The 22378-nt window shown below is 43.1% G+C and overlaps 1 protein-coding gene across 1 annotated transcript in view; it reads left to right on the top strand.

The window, feature by feature from the left end:
* The window catches only part of exoc4 (exocyst complex component 4), a 62179-nt gene that overhangs the window by 36045 nt on the left and 3756 nt on the right, over positions 1-22378 (top strand). The window contains exons 12-19 of the mRNA XM_061762396.1: positions 2489-2591; positions 2659-2775; positions 10015-10151; positions 10219-10374; positions 10708-10886; positions 16101-16245; positions 18358-18536; positions 18740-18899. Coding sequence (XP_061618380.1) covers positions 2489-2591; positions 2659-2775; positions 10015-10151; positions 10219-10374; positions 10708-10886; positions 16101-16245; positions 18358-18536; positions 18740-18899 — 1176 coding nt within the window. The remainder of the gene's footprint in view (positions 1-2488; positions 2592-2658; positions 2776-10014; positions 10152-10218; positions 10375-10707; positions 10887-16100; positions 16246-18357; positions 18537-18739; positions 18900-22378) is intronic.

Genomic DNA, 22378 nt, shown 5'->3' with positions numbered 1-22378 from the left:
CAAGAACCCCAATTCCAATGAAGTTGGGACGTTGTGTTAAACATAACAACATTCAATAAATGCTTGGGAACTGAGGACACTAATTGTTGAAGCTTTGTCGATGGAATTCTTTCCCATTCTTTCTTGATGTACAGCTTCAGCTGTTCAACAGTCCGGGGTCTCCGTCGTCGTATTTTATGCTTCATAATGCGCCACACATTTTCAATGGGAGACCGGTCTGGACTGCAGGCAGGCCAGTCTAGTACCCGCACTCTATTACTACAAAGCCACGCTGTTGTAACATGTGCAGAATATGGTTTGGCATTGGCTTGCTGAAATAAGCAAGGGCGTCCATGAAAAAGGCGTTGCTTGGGTGGCAGCATATCTTTCTCCAAATCAGCATTAATGGTGCCTTCACAGATGTGTAAGTTACCCATGCCATTGGCACTAACACAGCCCCATACCATCACAGATGCTGGCTTTTGAACTTTGCGTCCCTAACAATCCGGATGGTTCTTTTCCTCTTTGGCCCGGAGGACACAACGTCCACAATTTCCAAAAACAATTTGAAACGTGGACTCGTCGGACCACAGAACACTTTCCCACTTTGCATCAGTCCATCTTAGATGAGCTCGGGCCCAGAGAAGCCGGCGGCGTTTCTGGGTGTTGTTGATAAATGGCTTTCGCTTTGCATAGTAGAGTTTCGAGTTGCACTTACGGATGTAGCGCCGAACTGTATTTACTGACATTGGTTTTCTGAAGTGTTCCTGAGCCCACGTGGTGATATCCTTTACACATTGATGTCGGTTTTTGATGCAGTGCCGCCTGAGGGATCGAAGGTCATGGGCATTCAATGGTGGTTTTCAGCCTTGCCGCTTACATGCAGTCATTTCTCCAGATTCTCTTACCCTTTTGATGATATTATGGACCGTAGATGATGAAATCCCTCAATTCCTTGCAATTGTACGTTGAGGAACATTGTACTTAAACTGTTGGACTATTTTCTCACGCACAAAGAGGTGAACCTCGCCCCATCTTTGCTTGTGAATGACTGAGCAATTCAGGGAAGCTCCATTTCTACCCAATCGTGGCACCCACCTGTTCCTAATTAGCCTGTTCACCTGTGAGAAGTTCCAAACAGGTGTTTGATGAGCTTTCCTCAACTTTCTCAGTCTTTTTTGCCACCTGTCCCAACTTGTTTAACACAACGCCTGAACTTCATTGGACTTGGGGTTGTATTATCTGTCTACGTGTTGCTCCGCAATTTCTGTTCAAATATCTGTTGCCTAAAGGGTTATAACATTGCAACAACTTGTAACTCTATTTGAACGCCAAACAAAAGATTATTTCTGCTGTTTTGCTCCAATTAAATGTTCTTGTTTTTCTATCCATCCTTACATAACCCTGTCTTTGTTATTGTTGTCTCTACCCGTCGACTGTACAATGCTGGGGTCATGCGTAACCACACGTCTTGTAGGTCAAGCAATCTTTTTTTTTTCTGCGGGGTTTGATTTATTTGTGCATTTGTATGTGCCGCGCGCTCGAGGAGGCGCTCGCTCTTGCGCGCCGTGGGTCCCGCAGCACGGTTCCAGCCGAGGTCAGCGACCGCCGATCCTGACAAACGAAGTGCACACGTGCCTCGGCGAAGCCATACGTTAGTGTCCGACCCACATCTGGACCACTGGGAGGCAGTTTGCTGAAGGGAATCCAAATGTACTCTATATCCAAGTTGTCACCAGTGAGTGGTGGGGACAAACGTATTGGGAGCTTGGATGAGGATTTAGACCACCTTGTCCTGGTAAGACGTAGCACTAAGATTAATGGGCAAACTAAGTTGTCCAAGATTCTTCCTATCGATTCCTTCTGCAGCCTCTTTAGGCATTGCTGAACTTGAGGTAATTGCCCCTTTTGCAGTAGTCCAGTGGAACACATTATGCCACTATTTAAATAAATATGACAAACTTTCTTTGTTTAGCTTCTCATTTACTTTGCATTTTGATTCTTGCTGCAGCCCGTTTAGGCATTGCTGATATTGATGACTTTTGCAGTGGAACACATTATGCCACTTTTTCAATAACCACAACAAACTCAAACAAATTCACTTCTTGTTTACATTTTGATTCCCGCCGCAGCCCATTTAGGCGTTGCTGAACTTAAATGCACCGTCTGCATTAGTGCAGTGAAGCACTACGCCAGTATTATATTAACTACAACAAACCTTTATATTAACGCACTTCCTGTTTATGTTGCAGTTGAATTCTCGCCACAGCCCATTTGGGCAGCAAACTAAAACTGAATTAATTACGCCTTCTGCACTATTGTTATGAAATACATTATGGCACTATGGGAATTTGTTTGTTTTTTTAACTTCCCTGCCACAGGCCATTTAGGTGGCAAACTAGTTGAGCTTGAGTTTGTTCTCTTCGATCCACTGACACCAGACTTTTTGCCCCAGTTACAAACCTTATAATGGCATTGTTCTCATGTTTGTCCCAACTTCTCTGTGCAGGTTCATTCAGGAGATCGAGATGAACATGGGTGCGGGCCAGGCCAAGCAGTGCCAACTCCGAACCTTCTTGACGTACTACATCAACGACCTTTTCCTCAACCAGGTTGGTAAAGCGATGAAAGATTCCTCCCTGCTGCCAACACCCAGTCATCTAATTCTTATTCATTTAGGTGCGCACAGAGATCAACAAAGAAGTTGAGGCAGTGAGCAAGGTTGCCAACCCCTTGAAGATCCTCGCCAGTGCTGACACCATGAAGGTTCTGGGTGTCCAGAGACCCGTGCTCCAGGTGAGGAACTCGCACGGGGCACCAATATTCTTGCTCTCCAAGCAAAAATAACTTGGTTCGTTGTTGCCAGACTGATTCTTCCCTTTCTGGCAACTGTTGTTCAATCAAAATAGTCTCCCAGCGGGTTGAGTATTCGAGTGGCAAAGCGGAGATCCCGACAATTGCTAATATTCGTCCATAGCCCAGCTGGCAGACGTTGGCTCAAAAGTGCCTGTTTTCGCATGTGCATACATTTTAATTGTTTGGTTGGTCAAGAAAGACGCTGTCAAATTGTTTGTGTTGCAGTTTTTGAATGTGTACAGTGTGTGTGTGTGTGTGTGTGTGTGTGTGCGCGCGCGTGCGTGTGTAGGTGTGGTTTCTGCGGCTGCTCATCTATCTCCCATGCAGCAAACATCAGTGGCAGTTCATTACAGAGGTAGCGTGAGGCAGTGGGTGTTCGGAGTTCAGCAGGGTTTGTTTACGGCTTGGGCCCCTCCTTAACGAGAGCAGTGCAGCATCTTGCTAATTATGCTGCTGTGGCTAATGAGCCTTTCTGCTGATAGCGGGGAGCGCGCAATAAAGCACACTCTTTGTTGTGGATTTTTTTTTTAATTGGGTTGAATAAAAGAGCCTTATAATTTGGCAGCATCTTTTCACTCATTTATTTCATTTTTGAGGCATCGTTTTTCTACCTGTGTATGTGCGGCTAGTCTCCAGTGTCTCCTTCGGGACAAACTAAATTCCGTGCTTGGCAGTTGGGGACATAACTTTTTGAATTTTAGCACAATTCCACCTTGAAATTGAACACCTAACGTTTCTTTAAGCAGTCAAACATGAATTGCCTTGTTAGAAGGTGAAAATGCAATGTCATAGATTAAAAAAAAGATAAAGCGTAAAAATTCAGGATTGCAACAGAAACCTGAACGCTGAAATGCGCTGCAGCAAGAATGAAAATACAAAGTAAGTGAAGTAAATACAAAAATGCGAGTTGAGTTGTCGCAAGGCTTAATAATAATAATAGTAATAATTCCTGTTGCATCCAATTTAGGGGGCTCAACCTTCAACTGGAGTGTAATGAAACACATGCCATTATTGCATGCAATAACTACAACCTTTTTTATTTGTTTCGACTTCATTTTTTTTTTTTTTTTTTTTTTTTTTTTTTTTACTGCATTTACTTCCCATTTACTTTACATTTTGATACCTGATGCAGCCTGTTTAGGTGGCATACCAGTGAGAATTTAAGTCAATTAAGCGACTGCTCTGCTTCTCAGGTGAGCAGTCAATGTTCACAAAAGTTTTTCCGCAGAGTAGCCTGGCAGTTTTTCTTCCAAGAAGTACAAACTTAAGTCTGTTGTGAGCTTAATGTCCTCGCTCGTTGCCTCCGTGACTGCAGTGGATGATTAAAGATTATGGTGACTGTGCCATAAAATGCTTGCGAGGGTTTCCAATCACGTAGCAGATGTGTCTTTGTGCTAGAGTGTAGTGTTTTTTTTTTTTTTTTTTTGCACATATGTGTAAGTGTGCCAGGTGTTGTCATGGACCCACACACACACGCTGTTGGCATGAGAACCTCAGGGGCTGATGAGAGGAAGAGCGGGAACTCAATATAGTTTCAGCACATTAAGCACACTGTGCTGGGCCGCAGTCGCATATGGGAAACCATAGGGGTGCACATTTTTATGGATGCATCTGCTCACTTACCGCTGTTGAAGCATGCTAAGCGGCTAATGTGAGCTTGAGATGCGACTGGAGGAATATGTTAAGATTCAGCATTGAGTCTTCTAATAAAGAATTTTAAAAAAATAATACACATTTTTTTTTGTATCAGTTTTTTTTTTTTTTTTTTTTGCTATACCAAGTGGGCCTGGAACGCATCCCCCGCGATGTGCGGGCGGTTCACTGTATTGTGGTCCTATCTAGCTACATGAGTAGGTCATATTTTTGGTCCGTAGTGCAGGAGCATAATATTTATAGCTGCATTTTGCAATGTATCAATTTTTAATAAATCGCGGTGTGTCAGTTCTGACTTTGCTGCAATCGCTGCACAGCAGTCAAGGTGAATGAGCGCCTATAAACCATACCCGTGCGGCGGCAGGTTCATAAGTAATATTGATATTGGAGATGATTTGCCTATCACGAGTCCTCAGTGGTTCCCAAAGGGGGCTGGCGTGTATCGTGTATGTATATCATAGAGTAATAATAAGATTATGATGATGCTGACACAAACTAGTTATATGTTGTCCACAAGGACCATAGATAATGTCCAGAGGTGAGTGTCCATTTGCTGCTGATAAGCTTTGAATCCCTTTTTTTTTTTTGGCTTTTATATTTCACGCGTGTATGTGTGTGTGGGAATCAGATGTTGAATCCAACACCCAAGCACGTGCGCGCTGAGATGCTATCTGTCCAACTCTGATTGATTCATTTAATTAGAGTTAGATCGAGGCAGAATAGAGGAAGAGTGGAGGCGAGCGAGGGCTACGGTTACACTCCTGGATAGCGCCTCAGATTGGCTCCATTTATCTTGATCCAAACACCCCCCTGTAAAACACCTAGAACCCCCAACCCCTCCTCCAGCAGCGCTACCCACATCCTATACGTCCCACAGCATCCAACGACATGTAGACTGCTTTCCTTGATTGATTATTCATTTGACGGAAAATCTATTAAATATTTGAAACAAATAAAATAACTCTTAATTTAATTCATTTGTCTAAAGGTATAGAAAACGAAGCAATTGCTGTTTCAATTGGCAGTATTGTTGTATCTCAGGATTATGACCTTTACAAATTGAGAAAATATTTTAAAAAATCTGATCTTTTTCACTTGATACCGATCAGCTGATAATTATGTGATCTGCCCCGATTTCCAATCATGTGATCTTTTTGGGACGACTCTACTTTTAAGTGTTCTATAGTAAATTTAAGTACGTCTAGTGTTCCATTTTTCAAGTACAGGTATTTGAGCTTTCATTGCATCTTATTTCAAAGTAATATTGTAAATGATTCACAATGTGAATATTTCCGAATAACATTTAATCATGGTATATTTGTGCACAATGACAATGAAGGCATTTCTTGTATTTCTTAACAAGTTCTTTTTCTTAACAATAAATGTACTTTATAATCAATAATAATACAATAATATAAAATATAATAATGAAAAGGCTAACTATAAAATGATCATGATAATTACTACTACAGAGAAAAATAAGTCCTTAATCTCAAGACTATGTCCAGGAAAGACCAACGCTACCGAAAGAAGAAACAGAGTTTAAGTCTTGACTCTTCGATTCGCTCCCTTGACAAGCAGAACGAGGTCATGCATATTAAAGATAAAGCATTCGTTTTGAGCACGCACCTACCTCCATTTTTGTTCTTTTACATTTTTACATTTCTTAAATATTTTTTTTCATGGCTAATCCGGTAAAACGTTTGACTAACTCTTATCTTCGCATGATAGGTATAGGTACTTTGAGGACCCACCTAGGTTACCAAATATTGTTCCTTGATAACAGGAAACTACAATTTTACAACCCAATGTTTCTTAACTTCAGGCTTCAACTCATCTGCACGACACATTGATCAACCCTCAACTTTTTCTTTCAAAAAATAAATAAATAAAATAATGTCACCATTGTGTGTGTGTGTGTGTGATGTGTGCATCACAGGCGTGTCACGCCAGCAGTGATCCGCTAATGATGTTGACCTTTCCCCATCTCATATTCACATGTGACTGTGTGTGCGTGTATATATTTGTGTGCGTGTGAGAGCACCCCCAACCTCCACCTCCTGTAATGACACTGACCTTTATTGTTTGTCGTGATGTGTGTAGGCAATACTTATTCCCTTCCTGCTGATTGCCTCCACGCACCAACAGACACACGCTCACACAGACACACACACACACACACACACAAACGCGCATGGGTGGAAGGGGAGGGCGACTCTTTTGTAAAGCAGACCCCTAGCACCCATCAGTGGGTGCGGCAATCACAGCACAATACACCTGTTAGCTTCATCAACCGTGCCCTGTGATTTGGACTCAAGTGGGAGTGGGAAGAAGGAAAGAGGGTGGATGATTTGCACACACACACACACACACACACAAATTGCTCCCATTTAATTTTAAAGCACCCTAAAGCTGTTTTCTGCAGCATCTCACACTAACATACTAACTTTATATAATGTTGATCCAACCAGGGAAGCAGCATAATGTTGTTAGCTGTATTTAGTGTGGCTAAAACGCACGATAAGCAGATTAATGGCATTTCCTTTCATTTCAATGGGGAAAGATGATATGAGTGCTTTGAGTTAAAAATGTGGTCACAAAACGAGTCAAACTTGTATCTCAAGGCACCACTGTATAATTATATCATCATTTTCCGATTAACACTAATGCTTGTAAATTGAAGAAGCCTTTTTTTATTCCTACTGCACTGACTCAATCCCCCCCCCCCATAGAAGTTTTTTTTTTCTTGGATGCCTGAGGTGCCACCTACCTTGCCGCGGTTATCTCGCACCAAACACATTGCACTCCTAGGCTTGCACCCAGCCTCAACACGCCTCAAGCTCTGCATGACAGCTGCGCTTTGTCTTTGTACGTGTTTATAATTATACACGTATTGGAAAAATATAATTGCGCCTGCCTGTTTTCGCTGTTAAAACACCGCTGAGAACGAGAAGTCATAATGACCCTGAAAGTGAGTTTGCAATGGAGAGATGTCAGCCACAAATGTGCCCTCTGGTTTGAAAGGTTTTGCTTGCTAAAAGTTGAAATTTGTACATGACTCCATTGTCTTCCGCTGCTTTTTGTCTGTGTCTTATAACAGCATAATATAGCCGTATGTATGTATAATTTCCCACAGCTGTAATGCACTGGAAAAAGCTTGGAAATGGATCTTAAAAGTGCTTGAATTTAACCTTGAACTCTGACAACTAAGAGCATCCTTTTTATATTGACATTGGCTTAATGAGATGTGACGATGAATGCGGAGACTTAGTATAATTTTGCTCTCATCCATTAGAATAATGAACATCGGGGGTAAAAAAACAAAAAAAAACAACACAAAAAAAAAACAACCGAGATAATTAGTTTCATGGATTTTTGCTCCACTGCAAGGATTCAAATTGAACATCTTAACTCTTTGGATTGTTTATGCCAGGGCGCCATATTTCATTTTGCATGCGTGCGTGTGTTTTGGGTGCGACTGGTGGAAGAGTAATATTGCAGTCCATCTGCAAGAAGCCAAGTGTGATATTGCTGCTCATCTTTCAATTAGAACACTTCGTCGGAGGCCGTGATGGCGCCCACGAAAGAGACATTGTTTTCTTTTATGAACGCAATCTCATCAGCCCGCCAGCTATGTGATTCTTCCGCCTAAATGGGAACGCATTTTTTTTTTAAGTTATTCTCAAACATGTCATCCATCTTTACCTCTTTATTTACTTATTATTACCCTCGCCAAGTGCAGTGAATATCAGGCTAGAGGTAATGTTTGAATTATTACTATGATTGTTTTGAGTTGGTGTTCTGTTGCATTGTGTTGCTGTTGTGGTACACTGTGTTGCGTTGTGTGATAATATGTTAAGTTACGATGGTGTATTATGATATCCTTTGCTGTTGTGTTAGGTTATTGCATTAAGTTGTTACCTTATATGACCATTAATTTTGAAGTTGGTTATTTTGTGTGTACTCTTTGCTAAATTGTGCTATGTTGTGTTATTGTGCACTGTTTTCAGTACAGTGCATTACGTAACATTTATTGTGGTACACTGCGTTACGGTACGTTTTGTTACGGTATGTTGTGTTACATAACAATGTTACCATTCACTGCCTCACGTTTGCTCCGTAATGGCGCACTGTTATTGGTAAGTTCCAATGTTGGGTTACGTCGTTGTGTTACGTTGTTCTGTTGTGTTATTACCTTACATTTGTAATTATAATAATCATTATATTGTGTGTTACCTCTTTTGTGTCAGGGTATTTCGCACTGCTTTACCATAAGCTACGTGACCCTGCGCTGAAACCATTGAAATATGGCAAGATCCCCATATTATTTCAATTTGGAATTTTGCACTTGCTTGGTAACCTGCTGAGTTGTGTCAACAAACCTTCGTATACACCCACTTCCCCACTTGGTCACACAGAGAGCGATGCCAGGCGCATACATGCGAGCCATCCGGCGTGTGTCAAGTGGGGAAGTCTTCCATGTGTGACTTTCCCCTGACACTGATGAATGATATGTCAAGAATACACACCCGTCACCCAAGAGTCGGGCGAGCCATGTGCGTTGCGAGAGGGGGAGATCATCTTGTCGTGTGTATTATTTTGGCAGCCTTCTGTTGTGACACGTCCAAATGACAGAGGGCGGAGTTACACCAGAGAATAAGGAGTTAAAACACTGTAACCTACACATGACCTTGAGCGGCAACCTCAAGGGGGGGGGGGGGGCATCAGCTGGGGTATCAGCTCCATCCTTTTAATGCATTGATGTAATTCCCAGTTTGTGTTTTTGTTTTTTTAGCAACAGCTTCCGGAGCATTAACAGCCCTTTTCCCCTGCCGGGAGTGCATGGCCATCATTTTGCTCTTAATGACAGCAGTTTACCCCATCAAACCGCGACATCCATTTGCGAAGACCGCGCTTGACTATTCCTCGGTGGCGACGGCGGCGCTTTTAAAGTGGCGGTATGCTAAAAGAGTGGATGCAAAGTGCACGCCGGGCTCAGTTTCAGAGCTTAATGCGGCAACACTGAAGGGGAAATATACAGTATGTGTTTTTCACTCCATAGCACTGTATGTTGACCTTTAAGCATGAATCATTAAGGAAGTGAGAGAAAGATGTATGTGTGCGCGTGGACAGTGCGTGCTCTCTCCAATGTAATGGGCAACGAAGATGGAGTTAAACACCCCCTTCGCCAGTCGGCCCCTTGATTAGTTTTTAATGATTTCTGGTAGCCAAGACAAATGGCCGTTTTAAATGTGCAGAATTAGACAAGAGAAGGCATTTGGTGGAGGAGAAGGCATTGCATTGTTTACTCTTCTTCTCCATTCACCAGCCTTGGACCGCTCTTGAATTGACTATTTGTTTTTTCACTGGCATATTGCCGTTGTTACTAGTCTCACATTTGCTCAATTTTACACAATGAATCCCTCACGAGAGTGAAAACCTCTGCCAATGCCAACCCAATATTGATTTGGATCAGCACCAAGTGGTAAATCCTTATGGACTCATGTTGTCTTGTTCTACCCGCAGAGCACCGTGGTGGTGGAGAAGTCCATCCAGGATCTGATGAATCTCATGCAAGACCTGAGCGCCTACTCCAACCAGTTCCTGGAGATGATCTGCGACAAGCTCAAAGAGTATAAGGAGATCTGCAACACAGCCTACAGGTAATGCCTTCAAATATGTATATTTGTTATGTTTGCGTTGAAGGAGTAACATTCTGTGTATTCTCAGGGGAATAGTCCAGTGTGAGGAGAAGCTGACCATCAGCGCTTCCTGGTCCAAAGACGAGGACATCAGTCGCCTGCTCCAGTCGCTCCCCAACTGGGCCAACATGGCCCAGCCCAGACAGACGCGACAGAAACGAGAGGACGAAGAAGACTTCACCCGGTACGCACTAATGGACTTTCTTAACGCAGCGTTATGTTATGTGGTGGGATGCTACTTGATAATACAGATCATTCAAATTAAATAATTTAATTTGTGTCTTTTTGACGAACACACAATCACACCGTTCATACCTCCCACTCGTCTGGTCTATTTCGTTCACACATCATAAACATGAGTCACATTTTATTGACGTACTTCTTGATCAATATAGATGTCGTGATTGCTCTTTTTAACCAGGATGCAAATAAAAGAAAGCAGGTTGAGGGAAGCCTACGCAGACAAGTCACTCCTATCCAAATTGACTCTGAATAATCGTAATCCTCCATTACACAGGGCGGCGTTTGCCAAGGAGTCGGAGGTGCTGACGGGCAACCTGGGCGACAAGCTCATCCCCCAGAACGAGATCCTGCGCGACGTCAGCGACCTCAAATCCCTTGCAAACCTCCACGAGAGCATGGAGTGGCTGTCCGGCCGCCTCAAGGCCTTCTGCGCGAGCCTGCCTCAGGGATCCAGTGAGTACCGAGCCGCGGGCGCCTGACACGCTTCATCTTTCTCGCAGATCATTAATTCTATTCCCCTCGTTATTGGCGGAGCGGTAAGTTGCGGAGGGGGTGGGCTTGGTTGGGAGGCAAATGTAACTGTTGAGAGGCGGCCATATTTTTCTCGCAAAAAGTCACACTTGTGAAATCTGCACTGCACAGACTTGAGATTTGTCAGTTGAATTCACCTGCAGCAGTTAAAAGAGCCTCGGCCCATGCTGCCTGTTGCTCGCTGATAGCGTCGACTTCACGACTTTTACACTCGCACACTTATGACTGCTGCAAGCTCCTGTGGCTGGTGGAGGATACTTGTTTGTTGAATTAGGCATGTTGGGAGCAGATTTGGGGGAATCTGCCTCAGTGTCGTTGAGGCCGACAATCAGGCGTGCCCATCCCAGAAATGTCCTTATGTAATGAGCGTGTGAAGTGACTTAAAAGCAAGTTTTCCAAAGGAAGAAATGACTTTCCACGGCCCGAAGCTCAGAGCTAAACCTTGTCACAGTGAAATACACAAGCCCGCTTTAAAGTTGCCCCAGCCCAGGGATTTTTCATGTAAGTTCTCCACTGCAGCCCATTTAGGCAGCGTGCTAGTTGAATTGAAATTAATTGTGCCCTCTGTTTGTAGGAATTTATTAAATTCTCATCCTCGGCGGGCGGCTTTTCTTTTTTTTTGCCGCGGCACCGCGTCTACCTGCGCCCCATTAAGTTTTCGTTTGAGCATATTATCACACACACTCATTACCTTCTCTATTGGAGTTGTCGCACACAAACACACGCTGTCATTATCCTTCCTCCGTTAGCATGTGCACCTAAATGCCTCCGCTAATCAGAACAGAAACCATTTGTGACGCATCCGCCTGCTCCGTCGTCACTTTTGCATCATTATTCACAGATTAAAATTAGGCACCTGTATATTTGTGCGCGTATGTGTGTGTGTGGGGGAAGTTTTGTGTTTGTGTCATGTCGCTGTCTTCCCCACTGAAGCCAATTTGGATGTTTTGCTTTCTTCGCGTTATCTTTTGAAAAACGTCCCCAGTTTCACTTCCTTATCATCGATAACGATTCAATGAAAGTGCGGGAAAGGACCAGACAAAGTCATTCTTATTAATTTCTGTGTTGGTGTGTGTGTGAGTGTGGAGGCGAAGGGCACTTACTTATCATGCCAGGACAGCCCGTGCATTGTTCATTATATAGTGTTTGCTGAGCTGATGAAGGAGCAAGTGTGTGTGTCGTTGGGTCTGTGTTGAGTTGGCGTGTGTGAGGGGACAAGGCTACGGTGGGGGGAAAAAAAGAGACCCCACCTTATCTCATCCCGCCCGCCCCTCATGTCCATGCCGCTCCAAATTGGATTTTATATTACAGGAGCAGTCAGGTATGAACAACTCATTTTCCTCTCCCTCTTCTTCTTCTTTTATTCCCCACTTTTTTCTTCGTCATTCTTCCCCATCGTCAACATGAGAGCATTTCTTGTTTTGTTTTAGTCGGACATGCGGATGAATGTTAACTGAGTCGAAGTGTGCCGATGAGGCGCTGACTTTGCGCGTGCTGAGAGGTCATACATCGATGACGGTCAACTGTGGCTGCTTATCAGTCATCTTGGCGCAACGCCGGGCATCAAATCAACTCTGTGCGTTTACAACAAACACAGGAAACATTTTAGAATATTTTTGTATTATATATTATGAATTCAGCATTTATTAAGCCTTATTTTTTTTATTTATGATTGCATTGTTATTATTTGATTGTCTTAAAAAGCATTTACATTTTTTTTTTCATTTGTATTTTCATTATTTATTAATTTATCATGATTTGATTTTAGTTTGTATTTATTCACATCATTTATCTTATTGAATTTCAATGTTTTTTTTCTTGTATCCAGAAGAGCATGAACTTATCAATCTTGAAAAACATTTGATGCAGCCCCTGTAATTATTTGACAACAATAATCGTCTTTCTGCGTAACCTTGACTGTGTACTTTCCGCCACGTCCATTTGACTAAAATCTCATTGCTATTCCGAATGAAGGCCGACCTGGAGGCGTGTGTGCAACAGGAGATGATGGTGTTGTTTGTGCCAGATGCAAAAAACAAAAAAAATCTTTTACTTCATCCTCGTGGAGATGCCTTGTGGATTCATTTTATTTCTTTCTTTCTTTTTGAAATCCCCCAACATTTGAAGACATTCTACTTTCCCTCCTTCTCAGTGGACGCGGCTCAGATGCCGCTCCCGTTCTACCAGGGGCAGCAAAATAATTAATAACTCTCCTCCTCTGGCTTACTTACGTCGTCGTCCGTCGCCCATGAATCATTCATGGTGCGCGCCGCCCCTGCAGCGTGCTTCTTTGCTCCTATTCCGCCATCTTCCACAAAAGGATCTTTGTAAGAGCTAACGTTTTCTTGTCCTCGCTGGCGAACTGCATGAGCGCTCGCCATCCGCATCTGCGTGGACATATATATGTATTTCGACATTGAACATAGTCAAATCGTGTATAAATGAGCAAAGTGAGGAGGAAATAGCCCAAAAAATAATAATAATTTGGAGCAATGAGCCTTTTCACCCATCTGTCCTCGCTAATGGCAGTCCCCATGCTGCGACGTTGCCCTCGCATCATCAAAGCAGCGTGGGAATCCATGTATACAGTACATGTGTGGAAGTCCCCCCAGAAAGACCCCCCGCTGCGTTTGCTGCCGTCGTCTTCCTTTTTCGTTATCTCCAGGCGGCCAAGGTGAACGTGACGTCAGAAAGGTTCCCGGTGCGTCCAATGCGCCCGGCTTCTTTATCTCCTAATGATCTGATAAGTTGACCGCGGGGAGTATCCGTCCAAATTCAATCACTGGAAGTCAATTAACGGCGTTCCCAGGAGAAATCACAGCGCACCGGCTCTTGTTATTGGCGCCACTCATTACGGCGGCGAGGAGATTGATATCAAACCGGCGACAGGAGGCGAGAAGATATCTCCTCTTGGGTTGACAGTATAACGCACCAGCAGGTTAGATGAACTAAAACAAAGCTTTGCTGGTTAATTAACCACTAAGTCCTTCTCTACAAAATGAAAGGATACTAATAGGAAAGGCTTTATCTTCTGTCTCACCCGGCGTGTTTGCCTTGTTGATTGGAACGGACTGACCCGCAAGGGGCCGATGTTTGCTCCCTTCTTATCTTGGGGGGGGGGGTTCATTGAAAGTAACTCTATTGGGGATTGGATGTTCGCCAGTATAAACACAAGGTGTCGACTACACGGGAGTTCTCGCTTTGCAAGGAACTCAGGAATTACGCCGATAAGACTCCTGGTCAAACATGCTAGGAATGGAGATGGAGTATGTATAGGAAAGTTCTGGACTTCAACGTTGGTTACATACAAATATGCTCTTGCGCCCTCGCACAATGGGCTATAATGGTTCAAGTTCAAGCCATTACTTCTTCTGTTCCTACATCACCATTGCGCGTGTTTTTGGATCGGCGTATGCAGCAGCGAGTTTCAGTTCAATACAGTTCAGTAAAACTGCCACATTTTAGAGTGGCCTTCTATCGTGGGCAGCCGACGGCACACTTGTGCAATAATCATGCTGTCCAATCAGCTTCTCGATATGCCACACTTGTGAAGTGGTTGGATTTTCTCGGCGAAGGAGAAGTGCTCACTAACCGGACAGATATATGTATATATACAGCGCAATATTTGAGAGAGTTGACCTTTTGTGGACAGAGAAAAAGTCTCAGATCTTGGAGTTCAGCTCATGAAAAATGGGAGCCAAAACAAAAGTGTTCCATTTATATTTTTTGTTCAGTATACGTGTTCTGTTTTAGGCTTTGTTTACAATTGTAGTCCCATTCCTGCATTGGTTTTAGAATTTGAGTAATTAGAAGGAAAATAAAACATGTACTACTTGCTCACTTCCATAGTTTTTATTTCATTGAAATACAAGAATAAAATATTATTTTAGATAAATCTTTAGTAAAATAATGCATGTACAATGTGCATCAATTATGTCATTATTTTAACTCGATTTTGTTATTTTTAGATTAGTTTTTCAGGGAATGATTAGGAACAAAATATGTGTAAAACCTGCGTCCATTATGTTTTTATTTTATTGTTTAATTTTTATTTTCCAAAGAAGAATTAGACACAAAATAATGCATACTACTTAATGTGTAGGTATGAATGTTTTTTTCTTTATTTATTTATTTGTTACTATTTCTTTCAATGAATATTTACAATGGAATAATACACATGACTTTAGTCCTTTATTGATTGATTGATTTTCAGATTTGTTTGTATTTTTTGCATGGAGCAGGATTTCTAGGGAAAAAAATAAAATGGGAGCAATCCAGAAATTTGTAATTAATATATAATAAATAAAGTAAGTAAATAATACAATAAAAGTCAATAGCTATCGATGAACTGATCTGTAGTCTAAATTCAGCGAAAACTAAGATAGATGACAGGGGAAAAATATGAAAGAAAAGCTCCTGTAAAGTGCACTAAACAACAGCCACAATATTACACATTTGGTTAAATCTATACCTCTCTGGGAGCATTCTAATATTGTTGCGAGGCGAGTGCAGGTGAAATATATGAGTGACAAAAGGGAAGATGACCAGCTTTTCTCTTTCTGCTGCTGTCCAGAGTTGGGAAGTATGGGGACTGAAGGTGTGTGTGTGTGTGTGTGTGCGTGTGCGTATGTGCTGGCTTGCATTCAAGTGCGACCTTCGCGAAGGCGTGAAGAGTAGCAGGGGAGTTGGCTGCGCGACTGCGGCACATCGATCGCCGACCCCTGCATTCTCCGGCTCAACAGTCACCCTTCATACTCGCGCACGCTCGCCTCATTGACCAAATAGACTTACATATGAGTGACGGGGCCAATTTCCACTCCCCTCCCCTTTTCCTCCCCATTCATCAATTTACGACCATTGATCTACACCGGGCTGAATTTATACACACTCATCATGCTTCCATGCTCTCTGCACCTGCTTTTTTTTTTTTTAACACTCACATCCACACGTAGGTCTTTTGTGTGGCTCACACCGCAGTGCGCTGACAACTGCTCCTGCCGCCTCAGCACAAGCGGCCAAAACAAGTGCAAAGACGAGCTGAAGGACGCAGTGCGAAGTTGAACTTGCATCAAACGTGACAAAGACTTGGATCTGCACAAGGGCGATGGGTGTCACTCGCGTTTCGTCTCCACGCAGGTTTGTCGCCGTGCTCGTCCGACAGCCTGGCGATGGGCGACGGCGAGCGCACCCGGGAGCAGATCCTGCAGACCCTCGGTGACCTGTGCAGGGGTTTCCAGGACATCGCCAACCGCTGCCTCCTCGCGCTGCACCTGGAAGTCAGGTACGCGTGGCCGAAAAGTGCAATCACGTCACACAAGAAAAATAAGATGCCATACATAATGCTGTGCTCTGCTGCACTGTATAGCTTAAAAGGCAGAAATAAGGAATTAATTTGGTTATTTAATTAATTAGATAGTATGTTTACATAATGTCAGTTTTTTTGTTGAAAAAAAGAAAAAAAGATTTCATTACATTTTTCTAATATTTTTTTCATTTATTAAAAATGTATTTGTCAGAAGTATCATTTTTCATCAGAACAACAGAACATTTTTATAATTTATGGTATAGTAAATAAAAATATGAATACATTTTGTCAGACTCAAAAATTGCACTGCAATGTTTGTGAATACAATAAAAATTCATATTGAGAAGTATCAAATTATCGTTGTTGAGTTTTGCAGTTGTTCATCAGTGAGTGGGAGAGAAGAACCAAGTCCACATTTTCTTCCCTTCCTGTAGGTGGAACCAATTATTTGTCCCATACAGTGTAGGTGTTTTCAATCTCTTATAATATCCGAGGTAATTTACCACACCATAACCCTTCTCCCCCCCTGCAAGCCCTTTAATAGCCCCCATCAACTCACTTGCAACTTATGCAACGTTGTTTATGCTTTTCAGTCAGGAAAAGGGAGAAAAAGAAAACTCCCTGAGGCGTGCGTCCTGCAATACGCTACACTCCATTGGCTCCCCTCATCCGCAGAATTTCCCCCGATAGTTGTACCAGTTAAATGAAGCCGTGAAGAAGAAAGCGCGCGCAGGGTGGGAGATGAGCGCGGGTCATAGGAGGGTAAAGCAGTACATTGATTCTCTACGTAGATTCTATTTAAACCTTTATTATCTGGATTATTATGGACTGTTTATTTCTATTGTGCACAGTGGCATTGTTATGAATAACTGGCACGAGGAGTTATTGCATTAACTCATTCACTGATGTGGACAGTTATATTCGTCAACTGGAATCCAAACGTTTACTGCCACCGACGAATATATTCATCAAGTACCACTGTAGTGACTGACAGATTCGTGTGGATGGTGTCGTTGCATCATTTCGGATTTGAGATCAGCACAGCTTTTGAGTAGAAGGTAAGGATTAGGGGGCGAATTTCGGTTTCGATTATGAGGGAGAGAAATGCCAACATGTTGGAATTCAAACAAGTTTTCGAACACTAGAGTAATTTGAGTATGTATGGTATAAACCAAATTCATTTTTGTCACCGTTCACATTGTATTTATGGCTTGCACAGCTGTGAAAGCTGTTTCGACTGTGAAACCTTAAGCCTTATCATAACCTTAAGCCTTATCATATTACAACACGTACCCCCCCAAAAAATTGATGGATAACTGGTTTTGAAAGCCGAAGTCAAGGAAAATAGTTTAGCCTGTGGTATAAACATGATGTGTCGCGGTAAGCGTTAGAAAGCGTGTGTCGTAATCGTGGGGAAAAAGATGACGCAGTTCGTGCAGTGAATGAGGAACAGCATGTAAAAAAAAAGACGTGTTTCTGAGTTGGATTTCTGTAAAAAAAAAAAAAAAAAAAATGATGATTTTGCCACCCAAAAGCCCTTTCTAAGTCTTGCTTTTTATTGATTTATAGTTTGTGTTACAAAAGGAATGGGAATACCTTCAAAGGACACAAGACACTAAATATCTATACCACACTTGTATTTTAGCTGCAAACTGCAAATTTCCTCTTAGTTTGTAGCGTCCTATTCACCCAGTTTACCAACCGAAAGTGTTACGGTAACAAAAAGTTGACCCCCTCGAGCACTGTTGTGAAGCCACAGTCAGCTCACTTGAGCTGAAGCAGATCAAATGAATAAGGAATTAAGTAGCATTTGCTGAGCCGAAAGCTTCATTTTGCGCCGCATTCTTCTGCAATTAAATGCTTTTGAACGTAACAGTTTGCTTCTGGGCCTGAAAAAGGGGAGCTTTTGTGTTTTAAAAGCTGTGGGCTGTATGTTTACAGGAGTCTTGTAGTGCGCCGTGTTTCACCTCCTAAACATATTTCACCCCTGAATAGCACCCAGCTGTGATGAGTGAGCGCTGCAAATACTGTAATTGCCTGACAGATATGAGGTGATTTGGCGTTTTAAATAGAGGCCTTTTCATCCAGGGTGCACTGCTTCCACTACTTGATCCCGTTGACCAAGCAAGGCAACTACGCCATCGTTGCCAACGTGGAGAGCATGGACTACGACCCGCTGGTGGTCAAGCTCAACAAGGACATCTCGGCCATCGAGGAGGCCATGGGGGCCGCCCTGCAGCAGCACAAGTTCCAGTACATCTTTGAGGGTAAACCAACGGACGCTGTAAACCAGACTTTACTCTCCACATACAAATTGTGTGTTTTTACATCAAACAGTCAACCGCTCCCTGTAACATACCTGATAATCTCCACCATGGTTGGGAATATATGGGTTATAATTACAATGGATGCTGCCAAACATACGAGATTTTAGGTGACAAGCGGACTTTTTTGTGGTTCTCCGACAAAGGTCTGGGCCACCTGATCTCCTGCATCCTCATCAACGGCGCCCAGTACTTCAAGAGGATCAGCGAGTCCGGCATCAAGAAGATGTGCCGGAACATCTTCGTGCTGCAGCAGAACCTCACCAACATCACCATGTCCCGGGAGGCCGACCTCGACTTTGCCAGGTATTCTTGTCTTCACTCTGTTTTTATTTTTTTTTGCGGAAGACTAAAACAACCTGAAATGCGGCCAGTGTGCAGGAAAAGAGCATTGATTAGCGCCTTGTTTCTCCCCTCTGTCACTGTTGATTACGGAGACGGCCGATGGCTCCTCTGTTCTGTCCCGCCCCCTCCGCCTCTCGGGCCGCTGTGATTGCGAGGCGTGGGCGGCGCAGAGGCGTTGATTGGGAATACGCTTTGTTTACACTTCCTGAGACACGCTGGACACATACAAAGCCCCTCTTTTTTTCTATGCATGCTGCACAGAATTGTCCAATTTCATAAAAGGAAATGTCTTGTTGGATTGACAAGGATGATGTACCTAATGATCTGACCCTTTTCTATGCATGTAATAGTTGTTTTCTTAGCAGACGTCTAAAACGGAGGCGGTAACTTTTTTTCGGGACACTGCTCTCATGAGAGGCAGCAGATGCTCGACTGTGTAAACATGTAATTTGTATGTATGTGCGTGTGTGTGTGTTAAGAATAGGCTGTTTTTCTGCCTCCGTTTGGAGAAAGAGAGTCCCAGGCAGAGAGGGAGAGAAGTGGACAAGTGCGCAGTAATAAGCATTGATCTGAGTTAAAACTAAGCAGAAGCCCAGCAGCCAGCACTGCAGAATGCATGGAGAACTCACAACACGCACGTGCACACAAAACTCCCAACGTGAGATGTTGAAACATTGCCACCATGTGGTTCAGTATCGAAACTGCAGGGTATTTTCTTGTGCCACTAATGGTCAGATACACACTAAGTCCCCCTTCACCCCGCCATTCCCTCCCGTTTCCCACCATCCCTTTCACGCCTCTGGCAGAGACTAGACGACAAGAAGCCAAAAGAACCACAACAAAAGTTAGTAAGCGTTGCCTAGCGACAAGCCACCCTGGACTCGCCGGCTCATTTCGGTCCTCACAACATATGTCAACGCCTTTTAAGAGCAATAAAGCCATATAATTAGCTGTTTTTCTGTACGCTCCCAGCGTAGCATCAGACGTGTGAAAGTTATTTAAAGCCTTCACAACTGTTCTCCATTATTTAAATGAGTTTGTGTTTCTTGTGCTCAGGGCGTCTAAATGTATCATAGCAACTAATCAGTGGCTGCTTTTAAATGCAGTTTGCATCAGGATTTAAAGGGCTAGTGTGTCTTATTAGGGCTAAAGTGGGGTACACACATATTTAACATGTTAACTGATTTTTAAAATGTGTGACACTCCACACAACGAGGAAGAAATCACAGTAGTAGTGCAGCAGGAGCAGATAAAATAGAAGAATGAATTTTACACCAAAATGTTTTTTTACATAGGAAAAGAAACTACAGTATTGTACTTAAAAACATAATTAGAACGTAAAACAAAATGAAAAGTTTGTGCATCATGACAATTCAATGGGCATTGTGCTGCTCCTTCTGGCGTGCATGCCCTGGCGAGCAGGGGGAAGTATCATATATAAATAGGGTTAAAACAAAGGAGACGGTCACAACTGCTCAGTAAGATGCACTAATATTAGTAATTTCTCCCAGAGGATAAAGAATATATGCTGTGAGTATTGTTATCCTGTCTGTCTTTCAATGTGCAGCCCCTTCTGATGTATGCACCTTGGCCACCAGGGGGCAGTATAATACATGCATATACACAAAGAAGAGTTTCACAACTAAGTGACTCAGCTGCAGTAATATTAGTCATTTTCACACGGGATACAAAAAAATATTTATGGTGGTGACTATTCTTATATTGTCTGTCTACATGTTGCTGCACTGTGTTCAAAAACCTGTTGCTTAAAGGGCTAGTTTTGTTCGCTGTCTATGGTGTTTTACATTGTGTGTTAGCATTAAGCTAGTCAACTTTTGTCAAATTTTGGTTAAATACACAACGTCTAATCTTCTGTTCTATGTGTTGTTTGACTGTAAACTTCAACTGGGAGTGATAATCAGAATCAGAATCATCTTTATTTGCCAAGTATGTCCAAAACACACAAGGAATTTGTCTCCGGTAGTTGGAGCCGCTCTAGTACAACACACAGTCAATTTACAGAACACTTTGGAGACAAAGACATTGACAAAAAAACAATTGTGCAAAAAGATGCAGAGTCCTCGAGCACTTAGAGCAGTTCGAATGACTAATATTGCAATAGTCCGGTGCAATGACCATTTGTGCAAGGGGCGCCGAGACTTCAAGGAGTGTATGCGGTTTAAAGTGACGAGTAGTGCGATAATCTGGGACAATGTTGGTTGTGCGAATGTTGCAGATACTCCTCAATCAGTGTGCAAATGGAGCAGATGCTACTCTGGCATGAGTGGCCAGTATATGCAAATAGTGCAGCATGGCGAGACAACTACAGTGAGTGCACGACTAATACATAATAATAAGATTGAAGAATTAATCACTTACTGCCAAACTGCTGCTTGATGTCATGCAGTTCAAATTTTTGCTTGCAACTCGAGACAAAAAAAAATGTCTCAAAAAACTTGATAATTTGGTGACTTGTAAGTTAAGGTGCCACAGGTTTAACATTTACTATAATCAGCCCCAATCTTTTCAAGATAGTCACTCAGGATAATCTTTTAGAGAGATCCAATCATCTGTTTTTTGCTGACTTTGATCAGAAAAATGCTCAAACTCAGCCCGATTACCGGTACGTGCGGACCTGCTTTCGTTTGTGCCCGCACCCTCAAATTTGTTCCGGTGCGCCGTCGTAAACACTGTGCGGTGACCCGTGTAGGCAGGTGGCAAAAGGGCTGTCATACCCTGCCTCCAACTAGACTAACACCCGTCAGACAGGCTGGCTCCCGACCTGTCTGCTTCAGGAAACGACTACACTCGCGCACGTGCGCCGTTGTGGCAAACAAGCCAAGGTGCCGCGCGGTGGAGAGCCCGTGGTAATAAGTGCAGCTGACATCTGTGTCAGAAGCTAGTGGGGTGTCAACAGATAAAACTGTTTGTATTTAGAGGCCCCGGCTGCTGCGCACTGTCACTTCCATCAGCGTCTGGCTCCTGTCTTGTCACCCTTTTCTTTTTGTCTCCCCTCTCCCTTATCTCCCCCCGTTTTCTCACCGTTTCCCTGTCAAGCAACCAACTTCAGGCAGCTTATTTGGTACACATGCGCTAATCCAAGGGGTGGCCCACACGCAGCTAGTCGCATGACTGTCAGTCTATCAACATGTCAAAGTGGGAGGTTGGCCGGTTAGCAAAAGCTATATTGAGACTGCGTGAGTGTCTGGGCTTGAGCTGTGGCCCACAGCAGCTCCTGCTGGAGTGTGGTTTGTGTTTTACTCTTCTCCCCGGAGTTCGATAAATGGTTTAAAACTGCTTCGGCGACCGTGGCTCTCCTTTCCCACGTGCATCGCGGTTAGTTAAGCGTACAGTAAAATCCATGACCCATACCAGCTGTCGTTCAGCCGTTTCCTGTCAAACAAAACTACACGCTGTGTAGTTTCCCATAGTAAAGTACG

Source organism: Phyllopteryx taeniolatus, chromosome 22, assembly GCF_024500385.1.
Source record: "Phyllopteryx taeniolatus isolate TA_2022b chromosome 22, UOR_Ptae_1.2, whole genome shotgun sequence".
In the NCBI taxonomy this organism is placed as follows: Eukaryota; Metazoa; Chordata; class Actinopteri; order Syngnathiformes; family Syngnathidae; genus Phyllopteryx; species Phyllopteryx taeniolatus.
The sequence above is the reverse complement of the archived record's forward strand: the minus strand, read 5'-3'. Positions and strand labels throughout refer to the sequence as shown.